At 42.6% G+C, this 16,800-nt stretch overlaps 2 protein-coding genes across 3 annotated transcripts in view; one reads left to right on the forward strand and one right to left on the reverse strand.

Moving 5' to 3' along the window:
• The window catches only part of acanb (aggrecan b), a 29,481-nt gene extending 17,552 nt beyond the window's left edge, over nucleotides 1-11,929 (forward strand). The window contains exons 10-19 of the mRNA XM_083763350.1: nucleotides 259-552; nucleotides 1,409-1,510; nucleotides 1,909-2,025; nucleotides 2,569-3,798; nucleotides 4,982-5,095; nucleotides 5,524-5,682; nucleotides 5,933-6,015; nucleotides 7,104-7,248; nucleotides 7,517-7,699; nucleotides 8,139-11,929. Coding sequence (XP_083619476.1) covers nucleotides 259-552; nucleotides 1,409-1,510; nucleotides 1,909-2,025; nucleotides 2,569-3,798; nucleotides 4,982-5,095; nucleotides 5,524-5,682; nucleotides 5,933-6,015; nucleotides 7,104-7,248; nucleotides 7,517-7,699; nucleotides 8,139-8,224 — 2,513 coding nt within the window. The 3' untranslated portion in view covers nucleotides 8,225-11,929. The remainder of the gene's footprint in view (nucleotides 1-258; nucleotides 553-1,408; nucleotides 1,511-1,908; nucleotides 2,026-2,568; nucleotides 3,799-4,981; nucleotides 5,096-5,523; nucleotides 5,683-5,932; nucleotides 6,016-7,103; nucleotides 7,249-7,516; nucleotides 7,700-8,138) is intronic.
• A 1,970-nt stretch (nucleotides 11,930-13,899) lies between these two features.
• The window catches only part of hapln3 (hyaluronan and proteoglycan link protein 3), a gene marked incomplete at its 5' end in the record, with an annotated part of 6,247 nt that continues 3,346 nt past the window's right edge, over nucleotides 13,900-16,800 (reverse strand). Inside the window, 3 exons of one of the 2 annotated variants that reach the window (XR_014569195.1) lie at nucleotides 13,900-14,789; nucleotides 15,116-15,473; nucleotides 16,789-16,800. The exon at nucleotides 16,789-16,800 is cut by the window's right edge and continues 291 nt beyond it. Coding sequence is in view for 1 of the 2 variants with exons in the window: in XM_083764198.1 (XP_083620324.1) it covers nucleotides 15,196-15,473; nucleotides 16,789-16,800 (290 nt within the window). Of the gene's footprint in view, nucleotides 15,474-16,788 lie in introns of both variants that reach the window. The other variant, XM_083764198.1, reaches the window with a different exon arrangement.

The raw sequence follows: 16,800 nt of genomic DNA on the forward strand, positions 1-16,800 counted from the left end.
CGTGCGATATTGAACAGTCAAAACTATTTGTATCAATACACCTGTATCAAGAGAATAATTGTCATAGGTATATACTGTATGGGGGCCTCATATTTGGTCTTGAAACGGGCCTTCCTAAGGCCGCCCCTGCTTGCATATTATCCATATCGATGTTGAATTGTTGAAATTAAAATAGTTGCATCGATGCAGTTACCGTATCGTCACAACCCTATCAGAAATGAATTATCGACAGACCTCTCTCTCGCCGTCCCCCATCAGGTGAGGTGTTCTACACCAGCGACTACGACAGCTTCTCCTACGAGGAGGCCGTGCAGCACTGCCAGAAGCTCAACACCACGCTGGCCACGAGCGGAGAGCTGTACGCGGCCTGGAACCAGGGCCTGGACAAGTGTCGTCCCGGGTGGCTGCTGGACCACAGCGTGCGCTACCCCATCACCAACCCCCGGGCGCACTGCGGAGGAGGCCGCGTCGGGGTGCACACCATCTACGCCTTCCCCAACCGGACCGGGTACCCCGACCAGCACTCTCGCTACGACGCCTACTGCCTGAGAGGTAGGGAGACGTTAGGCCATTCTGACCTGAGATCAGATTCTAAAAATGTCTGTTTGAAAATGACAGTTTTCTGAAAAAGCTATGTTTCTATGTCAGTCGTTCTTCGATTTTTAAAAAATAGCAGACCTACAAGCTCGTAGCGCGCCACTCGGTGAGCTTGTAGATCTGATATTTTTAAATAGCTAAAGCATAACGTAATGCTAACACCAAAAGGGGTTCCCGCCTAAAATGGGTTAAGCAGATGGGGACAATAATCGTTATTATCGTTTATCGTGATAAGAAAACGGTCACAACAATCATATCGCAGAGATTTCTATTGAGTGTGACATTAGCTTTTGTTGAGCTGCAAATTCAGTTCCACTTAAACCCTCGATACTTGATAAAGCAGATGTATTTGTGAAGAGAGCATTTAGTATGTTCTTATTTCACTCTAAAGAAATCAATTTGTCAAAAATAGCAGATCTACAAGGTCACAACGCATTACAATGCAAGACGTTGTGAGCTTGTAGATCGGCTATTTTTGGCAGACATTTCTGCTGGGGGTGTTTTAAAGATGGAGTGCCTACGTTTTCTGTTTGTGAGTTAACATTACTCTAATATTCAAATATGTCTTCCCTGTGTATTTTTGGTTTCTTCCTGAAAGCTGAAACCCTTTGAGTCAAAAGGCCCAATCGAAATACACCACTTTAGTGACATCATAAAATCATACCCTCCCCTAACCCGTCCCCACTATCATACAGCTGTGGGCGCGGCTAAGTCCAGGTGGGTGGTGCTAACTCAGCAGCTAAGGGATACTTAATGAACTGGTGGGTGTGGCCACATAAAATCATAATTGTAACACATGTTTTTTCCTCAGCTGAGACCCCTGCTGTTGCGGTTCAAAATGAAACAGCAGTGACTGGAGTTGTGGAAGAAGTCATAACCAAGCAGACCATTATAACGGACCACATGATTCCAAGTAAGACTCCTACTATAGGACTACACACATACGATATCCTAATGTTTTAATTTAAATCAGCCCTTTGTCATTATTCTATACAACGCAGTCCTTCATTATGAAGAATGATCAAAAGACACATTTTATACTTTTTCTTGTCATCAAATGGTCAACGTTGCAGTTTGACAAAAGTGACGACGAATACTACTACTACTACTACTACCACCACCATTGTCATTGTCGTTATAGGCTAACTAACTTTAACCTGATGTTTTATTTAACAACATCACACATTCTCTTCTGCATTGTATCAATTCTGAACTCTGAACTGTGTAGGTCGTGATCCTGTTGAAGGACTGACAGCGATGCTAACCGGTTGTCTCAGTGAAGTGGAACAGTTTTTTGTTCTGTTTTCCCAGTTGAGCCCACCGTGGCTCCAGTTCAGATTCATAACGAGACTGCGGTGAATGTGACCGTAGTGATAACGGAGGTCATCATCAATCAGACAACCATCACAACAGACCATCTTACTCCTGGTACGTTCAAAACATGGGAAACTGTCGCAAGCCAAAAACATTATCAATTCCTGTGATGATGCTATTCTCTTCTCCCCATCAGTGTTAAATTTGACAGCAATTATTGATTTAGTTTAGTCATACGATTCTTAATAAAGTAATCTGAAAAGTTTTAGTTTTAGTCTAGAACTAAACATTTTTGTTGACAAAAATGTATTTGGTCTAGCATAGATGGCATTGTAATGGCTGATTTTACACTTGGTTGCATGCTGAAAATAGCAGATCTACAAGCCCATGTGTCGCTTACAATGTGTCACTCACAACGAGTCTGCTATTTTCAGAGTGCAACACCCGATTTTAGTTCTAGTGGTTCTCTTCTGTCCTTGCCGAACATTTAGAAAGAAAGAAAGACCGTTTTTATTTGTTGACGAAATTGTCAATATAGTTAGTTTTACTTTTAATCATCATATTAGTTTTAATTTCGTTTTGTCAGTGAAATAAGGTAGTCGACGATCATTGTTTTAGTCAACGAAATGAACACTGCTTCCCGTATGTGTTCTCTAGTGAGCCCCATCGTCCCTCCAGTGGTCCCTGTGGACGTGTCTGAGTCTGGCTCGGCAGAGGTCTCCGCCAGCGGCAGCGGCGTTCTGGTCGTTCCCAGCGGGGACGGGTCTGGGCTGTCCGGTGTGTCTGGTGGTGGCAGCGGCGACGGCTCCGTGTCCGTCACCTTCAGCGGCCGTGGGATCGATGAGATCGATTCTGGAGAGGGATCCACCTACAGAGGTATTGATCCCCCGCCCCAGGAGGCCGGCGAGGGAAGCACAGACACCCTGTACCCCGGCAGAGAGGTTGACTCTGGGGTCGGTGGACTTGGATCGGCCTCTGGGTCTGGTCTGGAGGTTGACAGATTCAGTGGACAGCATCCACACCCGGGTTCAGGTTCAAGCGGAGACGCGAGCGGCGAGGGCACAACCGTCATCATGGTGGACGGGGAGATGGTGGAAATCTCCAAAGCTCATCCCACGCAGCAGGAGCTCGGCCGAGGGGGGGTAGATTTCAGCGGGTCAGAACATGTTTCCGGATCAGGAGGAGTTAGCGGTTTGTACAGTGGGGATGTCACCGGTATAACCTCCACTGGTTCTGGACTTCCCGGTGTGTTATTTGTCGACCAGGGTCTCGTCGATCTAACGGAACAGCCCTCCGGGGAGCAGGAAGTATCCGGCTATCGGCCCTTCGGATCCGGGTCGGGATTCACGTCCGGATTCCACAGCAGCGGTCTCCCGTCCGGTTTCCCCAGCGTCGGCACGTCCGGCGATGCTTCCCAGCCTCGTGGGGACGTCATCTACATCACCGACGACGGGATGATGGAGGTGACCATTCGACCGGCCGTTGGTCAGCACCCGGAGCAGGGCCGCGGGGTGGTGGAGGTCAGTGGCTCAGGGAGCACGTCAGGGTCGTTCAGTGGTAGCAGCACCACTTGGGACCAGCAGCATCACCTTTCTTCAGCCAGTGGGTTATCTCAGCAAGGCGGTGAACACACCGCTGAAGGCATGTCTGTGGCTTTACCTCCCGGCTCAACCATCTCTTATTCAGAATACCTCGCTAACCTCGGCCAATCGGGTCACGGGGAGGAGGAGGAGCTGGAGCCAAAACGGGTACTGGAAGAATTGGCCGGGTCCACAGAGGAGTTTGCTGCGACGACCGTGCATGCGGAAGCTTACACCAGCCCCACCACCGCACCATCATTCTTGCTAGAAGAACCCTCTGTTGTGGAGGAGCCAGCTGTAGTTGATGGTATGTTTAAATGATGTGGTCTGTTATCTGCCATGAAAATGGCTTTTTCTGTAGTGTTTTAAAATATATAATTTTAGGTTTTGTTTCTTGCACAAAATTAATAATTTACATTTTGCTTTAGAAGGGGGGAATGACATCTATCAGCTTGTTCATTTGCCATTTAAAATGTGCTGTAAGTGATGGTGCTGTAAGTGATATGTTTTGGTTAAAACAAAAGGTTTATTGTTGAAAAGTTAAAGCTTTATATTTTAGTTCATAGCTATAGTGTGTTTGTTCAGTAACAATAGTCTCCCGGTCTCTCCAGCTCTTTAGTAAACAGAAAATAAAATTTCAGCTGGGTTACAAATTTCATCCAATCACAAGAACTAACCTCACACACATCATTTATCAGCGTGTGCTCCAGTGTGCTCCATTTTGGAGAAAACATAAAAAGGTCATTGGCAAATGTGACATTAGCGTCAGGGAACTCTGACCCTGGATCAGCACTCTTCAGCAATGCTCAAACAAAATAACACATTAGTCCGAATTCTCCTGTTGATAATACTCCAGGCTACATATCACTATGACATCTCTGGCTACAGTGTCAGAATGCCAGTTTAGTTTTTAGTTTAACGTTTAGTTTTGGTAGGTTTTTATTTAATTTATTTTAGTTTTTTTATTCCCAGAGTTCTGTTCATACAGAAACAAAAATATATTTGATTTACTCAATATAATTTAAAAACAAAAGAGGGTCTGAACTGAGTGGTGCTGTACTGTACTGTACTGTACTGTACTGTACTGTACTGTACTGTACTGTACTGTACTGTACTGTAAACAGACAGACAGACAGACAGACCCTAAACATAGGGACTCACAATGCTGTGCATTGGAGTGGCTGCACCACTCAAAAATGTGTTCATTCATGAATTTACGAGCTCACAGTGCAACAGTTTGTGAGCTTGTAGATCGACTATTTTTTGCCAAATGTTCACCTATTTTTGCAGAATGTTCCTCTATTTTTGCCAAATTGTGTGGTTAAAGGATGTATCATGCTTCGCCAGTGCGCGTGCAACACTCCCCTCCCCTTAATTCACTCTGTGTGTGTGTGTGTGTGTGTGTGTGTGTGTGTGTGTGTGTGTGTGTGTGTGTGTGTGTGTGTGTGTGTGTGTGTGTGTGTGTGTGTGTGTGTGTGTGTCGCTCTCAGCCGCTGTAGACCCGTGTGATCCAAACCCCTGTGGAGCAGGACGATGCTCTGTGCAGGACGGCCTGGCTTTGTGTGAATGTCCACATGGCTACACAGGACAAGACTGCACCACAGGTACTGTACAATACAGTTAAAACCCCACCACACAACCTACTGAAACGCCATTTCCAAGTGCCCGCTTAAGCTATAGGAGGGTGATTGCATTGAGGTGGAAAAATACGGATGGCCCTAGCTATACTCTGGCAATGTGGTTAAAGAAAATGGCGTCATGTCAAACTTTGTGGTCAAAGCAAAATTAAAGAAATTCTGGGAAATCTGGGATACTTTTATGCAATTCCTGGAAAGTGATCAGGACATAATTATGTGTAACATTGTATGATATTGATAAACCAAGGACAGCACCTAGAATAAGTGCTATATCTCTTATTAATATATTTATATTATTATTATTATTATTATTAGGATTTATTTTATTTGTATTTTATCTATTTATTTATGTATTTATTTTTGGGGGTATTTACATGTGTATGTATCATGTGTAGTGGTGCAGGGCTGTCCTGATGGCTGGCTGGAGTTCATGGGTAGCTGCTATCTGCACTTTGCCGAGAGAGACACCTGGTTTGATGCTGAGCAACGGTGCCAGGAACTCAACTCTCACCTGGTCAGCATCAACTCACAGGAGGAGCAGCAGTTTGTCAACTGTAAGTATGACAAGATGCGTACACTCATGTCTGTGTGCACGCATCTTAAGTAGTTCAGTAAAATGACATGCCAAATATCTTTGCTGGGAGAATATTTACCTGTCATAATCACTGTGAGACATGTGCTAAACAAAAATCTGCTGTGTGTGTGTGTGTGTGTGTGTGTGTGTGTGTGTGTGTGTGTGTGTGTGTGTGTGTGTGTGTGTGTGTGTGTGTGTGTGTGTGTGTGTGTGTGTTTGGTGTGTGTTAGCCAATGCCCAGGACTATCAGTGGATAGGACTGAATGACAGGGATGTGCAGAACCATTTCAAATGGACAGATGGCAGCTCACTGGTGAGTGGTAGTTACTATAGTTATAGCCTCAAAGTTCTTTAAACTTTAAACATTTTGCGTTCAGGTGCTTTCTGTCACAGAGTCATTGTGACACTAGGATCATCATGACTATGTCATTTTTTCTCTCGTGACTCTTTCTCTGGGTTTCTAGATCACACACCATCTTCCTCCTCCGTCTCTTTCTGTTAGTGCTATATGTTCTTTGTTTCTCTCACTTCCCTGCATGATCTCAAATGAAACATGCACAATGCACACCAAACAAAAACTGGGTCTGGGTCACGCAGGGGTTCACCATGGAAACTGGATGCAAACGTTCAAATGTTTTACTTAAGTATAGTATCAATACTGCGATGTAGAACTCTGTCACAAGTAAAAGTCCGGAATTTAAAAGTACAGAATGTCCCATTTCAGTTTTCAAATGTAGGCCTATTTAATGTATTAATAATCTTTTCAAAATAGCAGATCTACAGTAGATCGGCTATTTTCAAATTGCCAAAAATGTATATAGGATTGAAGTAGTTAATGCATGTTTTGTGATAATAATAAAAATCTACATAGGCTAACTAACGTTTTCAAATAATTGCAGTGGAGGAAAGGCACAATATTTGCCTTTGAGAGTGGGTACAGTACAGTACAGAGTACAGTACTTGAGTAAATGTACTTAGTTCCCCACCTTAAGCCAGGTGGAGTCCGTGGGACATGTATTATCTGTCTGGTCATTAATGCACCTGTTCAATATTATTGAATTGGAGGAGACACGTGGTTGTCTACAGACACCGTTCCTTAACCACTTGAACCCCAGCATCCATATTCTGGGGGGAACATTAGCCACAAATTGCTGATCTACTACAAGCTCACAAGTTCAACGTGATGCGTTGTGAGCTTGTGTAGAAAAGCGGTCCACATGCAAATTCAGGTTCAGTTTGCAAAGTCTAGAGGGTTTAAGTGGTTATAAGACCAACTGTAGGGTTCTGCACTTGACAATGAAGGGACTATGCATGACGGGGAACCGTGGAATTGGCTTAATGACTAACTTTAGAGAAATAAACAACAATTTAAAACTCTTAAAACATCTGTGTTGTATTCAGGCCTTTGAGAACTGGAGACCCAACCAGCCAGACAACTATTTCAACTCTGGTGAGGACTGTGTGGTGATGATCTGGCACGAAGGAGGAATGTGGAACGACGTGCCCTGCAACTACCATCTACCCTTCACCTGCGAGAGCGGCCCTGGTAGGTTGCAAAATGAAAACGTACAGTATGTACGTACAGCAAAGAAACAATTCTTCCACAATATTGATATTCATATATGTACACACATGCACAATATAAAATGCCACATGCCAAAGTTGTCACTACCAATGCCAAAACAATGAATGAAACAAGACCGAGTAGTGAGTACAAACGCACATTATCTTGTTCGTTCGTTTTGTTTGTCGTTTTCAGCTTCCTTCTCCGTGAACAACCAGCTAATGTTTTAGATTGTTTTTTTCTCTGTCAGTCATGTGCCAGGTGGCTCCGGGGGTGGAACACGCCAGGCCTATGGGTGGCAGGAGAGAAAACTACCCAGTCAACGCCATAGTACGCTACCAGTGTAATCCTGGATATACACAGCGCCACATACCTGTCATACGCTGTCTGCCCAACGGAGAGTGGGAGGAGCCACAGGTGGAATGTATAGGAGGTGAGTTTTCTGAATGAAAAAATAAAAGTATTTAAATGCTCAGAAATGCTTTTTTTGTGTTCACCTTTATTTAGAGGAAAGTGTAGAATGTTAGGACATTGAAAGGGCTACTTGTCAGTGATTGGATTCGGTCCTGGACAAAGAGGCCCTAAGTGGCAATAATTCAAACTCCCTACTATAGCTTAAAACAATGCAGCCGTGTTTTATTATTCTCATTCTAGTGTCATTCATTTAGTTTATTTTCCAGATTTACTATCTTCGCCAAGATTTAGGCTCTTGGATTTTGGAACAAACCTAATAATAAGTCAACTCATGACATAAAAAGTGAATGTGCTTATTATATCCCACATAGCCCAGACTGTCTGAGTTCAGTAGTAAGTAGTTTATATGAGGTACGCTACCTTGACATCATCAGCATGCATCTGTTTCCCCTCCTCAGCTGGCGACGCTAGCAACAAGCTACACAAACGGTCCCTGAGAAGCCGGAGTAAACGCAGCAGTCAAACATGGAGGAAGGTGCTCTGAGCATGGCAGGAAGACACAGCACACACACACCCACACAGGACCTGACTGTCCTGTGAAAGAAACAAGGACACCAATGCTAAAGTCTGACCAAAAAGATACCATTCCCTCTATGTATATAGAAACACTAAAGCACATTTAGACGTCATAGTCCGACTGACTGACTGACTGACTGACTACTGACTGGCTACTGACTGACTGACTGACTGACTGACTGGCTACTGACTGACTGACTGACTGACTGACTGACTGACTGCCTGGCTGACTGACTGTCTGGCTGGCTAGCAGTTTTGGATCTTTGAATGTCACCCTGTGCCATTAAGGGACTTTTGTATGATTTTGTAATGTATACCTTTTAATTTAGTTCTGCTATTCCAGAATCCAGTTGGATATAATTTGTCTTAAAGGTTTTCATTTACTACCTGCTGACCCCCATAAGCCTATGGTAAAATTCAAGTATCTGTTTATTTATGTCAATGACTTATCAAACCTTAAGCCAGTACTATTTACACATTTGATGTTAAGTAGCTCACATATACAAATATACATACTAATAGAAGAGCCCAGAGACTTACCAAATCTACAGGGCCCAGCAACTTCCTTTTCCATATTCTAATTCTATGTACCCAAAAACCCACCGCTGTGCTCCCCTACTGCCCCCACTGGGGAGGAGGATGGTGAAGATACATTAAAGAAAGAAAGAAAGAAAGAAAGAAAGAAAGAAAATAAATGTGAAATTCTCACATAAAGCAGTGAGGACAACATACAGTTGTCAGTTGGCACAAAAATTGCATAATTTAAAGATACAATAACGTCATATTATTTTAAATAATAGCTGTAGGCCTACTGGCTGTTAGAATTCCTCCCAATAAAGCATGAGAGTGGCATTTCAAAATCCAAAACTGAGGGGGGAAAAAGTGTTTGGAATTGCAGCTGGATACTCTGAAGTCAAGCACATTGTTTCATAGGTTTTTACCATAAATGTCTAGATTATTTTTCTAGTTTCATGTGTTTGTTAGTATTTTTATTTTTTCTAGTTTTAGAGTATAGTTGCCTCTGTATAACAGAACAAACGGACCAACACAGTATTAAACTTGACAGCTTCATTGGGCTCTTTGAGCTAACGATGAACAAGATAAAGCCATTGAAACAGACCTGGGCTGAAAGAGTTAGCACTTGTGCACTTTGGGGGCTCTCTGGTTTTAGGTCCTTTTGTGCTTTCGCATGATAAATACAGCGCACCTTAAAAAACCTTCAGCCCAGGTCTGACATTATGTAGCAAAATTAGCTCCTGTGTCCACCAGGCACCTGTTTTAAAGCTCGCAGTACGACAGAGAGGCCAGAAGGAGGCACTATTGTCTCCTTGGCTACCACTGTCACTATGTGACTGTTGAAAGTCTTCATGTAGTGCAATACTCTTTAGCTGAAAGTTCATATTTCTAACGTTTTAATTAATTCTAGGCGATACATCTTTGGAACAACAGCGTGGACTTACAATGTATGTAACACAAAAAAGCTGATGCTATAAACTAAAGGTTCCTGGTGGACACCTTACTGAGCTGCAACAGATCTAGACGTCTATGTACTGTACTGTACTGTACTGTACTGTACTGTACTGTACTGTACTGTACTGTACTGTACTGTACTGTACTGTACTGTACTGTACTGTACTGTACTGTACTGTACTGTACTGTACCTGTATTTACAGGGCAGCAGTACAACTTCATGTGCACTGCAGCAGTAAACCTAAGTCTATTTACTGGGCTGCAGTGTACCTTTGCAGGTTTATTTACTGGGCTGCAGTGGACCTTTGCAGGTCTATTTACTGCACGGCTACAGTGAAACTTTGTGCAGTGTAGTAGGTCTGCTATTTACAGGGCAGCAAATTGCATGTCTACTGTGCAGCATTAGACCCTTTTAGGTCTATCTACTTGGCAGCAGTAGACCTTAATAGGTCTGTTAACACGATTTTACAGGGTAGCAATAGACCTTTGTAGGTCTATTTACTAGGCAGCAATGGGCCTTCATAGGTCTATTGCACAATAAAGGGCTGGCTTATTTTACAATCAATACTAGCCTTTGAAATAATGGAATTGTTCTAACTGCCTAATACTTACAGTATGCCCCACTGGGTTATCTGGTTTAGGAGAAGATGCATAGTTTTGAAAACAACAGATTTTTGCTCATGACCATCTGACATAGAACCAACCCATGAACTCTTAATGTGAAATGTGACATGATAATCTTGATATTCTGCAGTTGAGAATAGGCATGACTTTCACTGTAAAGAAAAAAAACAAAAAAACAAAAAAAACAACAGCAGAATTTGCGAGGAACTTAAAAGAACATAAAGAAACTGCATTGCTTGATTGATTTCACTATTTTTGGTTAATTGGACTGATCTGCCAACAGTTACTGAGAGAATGCTGAAAGGAAGTATTTCAAATTATGATTTATTTTATTTTATTGGTAAGAAACCAACTTGATCAAAAAGTCATAACTGCTGGAATACCCCAAAGCACACCAGCTACAGTACTTTGACTTTTTGTCCAGGCAAATAGTTTTTAGAACAGATTAGGTACTGTTGAGTACTGGTACTGCAAATGTACCAATCACAAAAGTTTTAGTCGGTTTTATCTGGTCTGATGTACCACTACAGTACATCAGAGGTTATTATACATGTGTGGTCCTCCACTCTGTTCTCAGAGTCTCAAGTTCTGATGTGTTTTGATTTAGCAGTTAATCATCTGGCCACCTAAAACACAGCAGTCGGAGGACCGCAGTGGTCACTTTTGCGTAAAACCTCTGTAGTTTTTCTCCATAAGATTTCGGCATCAAGGTTATAGTGAATATAAAACATAGCACAGAAATGTCTCATTAGGGAATCCATACATGCATTCGTATAAGAGAAACTTTAAATTCACATAGCCTACATGAGAATGACGTCTTTGTACCTAAAACAGGATCATTTGGCAGAGTAGCGTATATACTAAAGACAGTTATTTCTTTCTAAAGCACTTGAGGTTATGATAGATGGCATTTCCAAAATACCAAGCTGTGAAGGGAGAGAGGATTAAGAGGAGAGACAGAAAAGAGGAGGAGGATATAAAATATCGACCATGGCCTTTTAGGGTCAAGACTTAAATGATGAGAGCAGCGTCCACTGCCCTGCGTCCACATCTGTCCACTCACTCACAACAACACACACGCAGTTACATAAACAACACACACATTCACAAAGCACACATGAGACACTCATATTACAATATGATGCCATGCAGGGCTGTGAGAATTATGTGACATTTTCACATGCATGTGTATAAAGATGAGCGCACACACACACACGCATGCATGTACGACATGTGTACTGTACACACACACACACACACACACACACACACACACACACGTGCACGCACACACACACACACACACACACACACACACTCACACACTCACACACACAAACACCTGTATCAGTGTGTTTGTGTGAGACAATAATCACATGTGTGAATGTTGATGACTTGATTCCACATAGAATGGTAGTCCATAGAGTAATGTTATACTTTTGCAAGGAAAACACAAATATCTGTGATGATGTATTTTTCAACACTGTGGTTGATGTGACACATGGCTGACTACGTACTGTAACAACTGTCAAGATGTTATCCTGATGTGGACGAATATCAAATAAAACCTGGAATCCTTCTGCCTTTGTCAATTTACTGTCCCTGTTTAGTAACATTCCATTAAAAGTTTAAACATAAAGACCTGAGGCCGATTCTACAAATGTCTCTAAAACTGTTTTCTGTATTGTTGCTGCTGTATATCAGTGGTACTCAAACTTTTTCATGTCAAGGACCACCACAATTATTTTGACCCGCATCTCAAAAGATGTTGTTCCAGGGACCCCAAGAAGTGTAGCCCAAGTTTACCAATTCAATCCTATTTACATGGTGGACCAGGGCCCCCCCCCGGGGTCTGTATTTGCCCCCTAATCACTCACAATGCATGCTCACAATGCATAGCTATTTTTGGGGTTTATAATTTTAACATTTTTCAAGCATTATAGAATTTCCTATGAGGCCCCTATACCTACATTATGAACCTTCTATCATCAGGGTCCATATGACATATGATATTAGGGAGCTTATTTTTCAATGTGTGGATATTTCTTCCTTTTATAGATATTTCCTTATCCTGCATCTGAACCCAACTGGTTTGGACGTGTGCTTGCCAGCTCAATTTATTTTTTCCATTAAGGATTACAGAAACATATTTAAAGTTCCTGAGACTGTGCAGCCGTTATAACGAGAAGTGAGATGGATTTCTTATTTCCCTCAGGAACCCCAACGGTTGGAGGTGGAAAAAAAGAGAGAGAAAAAAGAAACCCAGTAAATACTTCTCTCTCTTAGGCTTCCACAGTAGTTCCCTTCATCACTACAGGGCAGGCACCGCGAACAGATCTGCTCTGTGTGTGTGTGTGTGTGTGTGTGTGTGTGTGTGTGTGTGAGAGAGAGAGGGGGGGTCCCTGTGCATATGTGCATGTAGAGAGCGAGAGAGAGTGTGTGTGTGTGAATGCATATGTGGACATACACACACATATACAATACACGTGACACAAGGTGTCTACGTGAATAGTAAACATACATATGTGCGTCGTGTTGTATGTTGAATTTGTGTGTGTGTGTGTGTGTGTGTGTGCGGTTCATGAGAATGCTGTATGTGTGTGTCCTACTCCTACCTACGTGCAGTCCACCCATGTTTGGCCAGCAGGGCGTAAATAGGACGTGTGTTTTGAATCAGTGGCTCTTCTGTTCACGCCGGGAGTCTGGAGGCCCGAGTGATGCGTTCGACTCCCCTGGCTAACGGCACCTCATGCGCAGACAGAGTGGCGCGTGTCAGATACCGTATTAACTGTATACCAGTGTAATACAGTAGTCGTTTTGTATGAGTCACTACTACCTTCTCACCCCTCTGCCCCGGCGTTCCCATTTAGACAGATCTAGAAACTGTCGGGTAGAAACCTTGTGTCTCTATATTTCAACTTTTGAGGGGTTTTTTTAAATCTCATGTCATATTACGCTATGTAAATATATGAAACTTTCCCTCTAAAATCCAGTACGTCGTGAGGAGCACTATCCGTTTCCATTAGGACAGAACGTTTTTACTTGACGTTTAACCACTTGAACCCCAGCATCCCTATTGTGGGGGGAACATTTGCCAAAAATAGCTGATCTACAACCTCACAAGGCGTCACAAGGTGAAGCTTGTAAGCTTGTAGATCTGCTATTTTTTGGTGAAGAGACTGTGTACTGTAGAGTGTATTCTGCGGTACCGACTGGACTTGTGTCACGGGCTTCACCCACTTGGAAGAAACGCAGCACTACAGTATTACAAAAAAGTAGCAAAAATAGCCGATCTACAAGCTCGTGAAATTGTCTACTTTTGCAACATTTTTGAAAACAAAGAAAAGGTTATGTGAAAGTGGTTTAAGTCTGGCTGTGGGTTTTATAAATACTGAACTGAGGGGAAGGGGGGGGGACGACGACGACGATTGTGACTAAAGAATAAGTACATTGGATTTAAGTAACTATTTTATAAAATGTAGCATACATTGGAAAATACCATATTTAACATATATAATTAAATTGTAAATAAAAGGGGGAAAAGTGGTTAGTTTTACTTTTAATACAATGACATTACACTGAATAACACACTCACAAACGATCTTCACAAACTACTACTGTACATCCACCTTTCATAAACAGGAAAGAGATAAAATACATGAAATAAGTTTTGTGCTCTGTGCCATTATTATGCATAAAGTATTGGGATTTTCACTGGCTGGTTTCACTACTACAGTAGAGCTAATCATAATGTAGAAATATTAAAACATACAACATTTAGCTCTCCTTCAAACGTCCAAGATTGCCTGAGTAATCCTTATGCCGTATGTCACAGAGACGGACACAGAACATCAAGAAAGACAGTCAAAAATGTTTAACACAGTGGTAGGATTTTCCTGTCTGAACACCTTCCCTGAAACGTAATCACCTGCAGTATACTCAAACTAACGGCATTAACAGAGGTGTTGTACCTCTGCATTAGTAAGAAATGGCTCATACAGAAAACATCTAGCAGTCACCAACGCTCACTGCCAGTGCCAACGGCATTTTTATAAAAGCCAAACAATCATTTGAAGAGAGCTGGAATTGATACTTTAGTTGGAAACAGTAGAACACAAACTCAACTTTGCATAACCTCATTCCGAGGGTGTTGGAGATTAGATTGCCGACGATTATTTACTTTTTATCCTTACATTTAAAGATATGCTGTACACGGTTACACACTGATATAAACAGCTTACATAAGTTATCTGGTAATAAACATTCACTACAAGTAAAGTACATAAAAAACAGTCTTCATGGAAGTTGAAAAACATCAACCTGAATGATTCAAAACTCAAAGTAGTTGCTTCACAGATAACGGAAATGCCAAAAGCTTAATTAACTCACATTACTGTAGTTGGCCTAACCTGGTAAACACTGGCCTCTTGAATAAAAGCCTGTTGAAGAGACATTAATTCAAATGAGTCATTAGCTAGGAAAACAAGATAATCAGATAATCTGTTTTATAGTCACATCAAAGGTTTACAAGTGAAAATCACTGAGTGAAATTCATGTTTGTGCAAGCTCCATGATGTCGTTGTTTTCAGGAAAGAAAGACAAAAACAACACCAACAAAATGATGGAGCTTGTACAAAAACAAGTTTCACCCACTGATTTACACATGCAAACCTGGGATGTGACAATACTGTAAAACTTGATTGGCCAAATATGCCAATGCCAAGTTGGATCCAGGGTACAGCTAACACTATAGCCATCAGCATACCTCTTCAAATCAGTGTTCTGTAGGAAAAAGGGCTGGCTACTAGGTCTGTTCCACATCGCCACCGATGTTCAACACAAGTTCTAATGGTAGCAGTAGACGCCAAATTGCTGGTCCTGAGGCGGGAAACCAAAGTTCCGTACCCCCGGCTCCAACGACCCACAGTTGGCCCGAGCACTGGTGATGGGATATCGGACGCTCCCGTCGGCCAGCCAGCCTGCGTCGCAGCGGTCCAACCCCATCAGCCTCCAGGCGGCATAGAGCTGACCCACTTTGGCAATGTGGCTCCCCTCGTCAGCGCAAGCCTGAGCTGCCTCTGTGAAGTTCAGCTTGGACGGGTGTTTTAAGAAGTACACGGTCCCTGAGGCAAAAGACAAAAAAGGTACATGGAAATAAACTGTAAATAATTGACCAGTAGCAGTTTCAATTCAAGGAAAACATTGTTCTTGGTTGATAAAACATCATAAGACAGGTTCTCTATACACAGTTAACTATGGAATCTAGCATTTCCCGTCAGTGTGTGTGTTGGTTGGTTGGTTGGTTGGTCACCCCAGGCAAGCCCCTATAGGCCTATATGGTGCCCAGGTCATCGTGATATCGCGTGACAGCGACCTGTCGCAGTTAAGCCCATATATGGAGATCCCTGATGTCATCAATATTGGCCAGCAACTCTACATCGGACCTCAAACCTCAGATATATGTCAGAACCAGCAGCTGTTGATCCTTCCCCATCCATCCTTCCTCTTTGATGTATCCCTTATACCTGTTCAATCAAACTCAGATGGGCCTGCCCCAAAGTTATTAGTGCAGCCGCGCCCGGCACCCGGAAAAAACTAGAGTTCTCAACAGGCCCACCTGTCCATTCAAACTCTAGACGGGCCTGCCCCAAAGTTATTAGTGCAGCCGCACCCGGCGAAAACTAGAGTCCTCAACAGGCCCGAAAATTAAGGCCAGGCCCTACTTGGGCCCTGTAAACTCAAGAGAATGTCCCTGCTACCACCCTTAGATCTCCATATACTGTATGGAGCTGACCTGCTCTGACATTCCATACAATTTACAATTTAGGCATTTAGCAGACGCTCTTAATCCAGAGCGACTTACATTAAGCAAGAACAAAAAGCATGGCAATACATCACATACATAAAAAGTAGTTTTCATGAAACATGCGTAAGCTAAGAATGTAACAGTGGAATATCTATATAATGAAACTATACATATAAACTATACATATATACCTTACTATGCTATACATATGTACTATGAAGTGCTATGACAACATACAATGCAATTCTAGTGCTGTCTACATAACATGCTATAAGTATAGACTTATTCTACAAATTCTACAAAAAGTGCTATCTATGTTGATCTGACCTCATCAAACCCTGTATACACTCAAGACATGCTCAGTACATAATTCATTCCATGTTGGTCTGACCCCCCCATGCCAAAGCGCCAGTGCTCGCCCAGCAGTCTGCCGTCGACAGGGCGCATGTGTGCATGCAACCTGTGTTAATTATAATGATTGGAATATTTATGGAATATTTTTAGGAGATAATCACACGCAAGCACGCACGCACGCACACACACACACACACACACACACACACACACACACACACACACACACACACACACACACACACACACACACACACACACACACAAACACAACTGACCCTTGAGGGAGG

Source organism: Protomyctophum parallelum (assembly GCF_964188405.1).
Source record: "Protomyctophum parallelum genome assembly, chromosome: 4".
Lineage (NCBI taxonomy): Eukaryota > Metazoa > Chordata > Actinopteri > Myctophiformes > Myctophidae > Protomyctophum > Protomyctophum parallelum.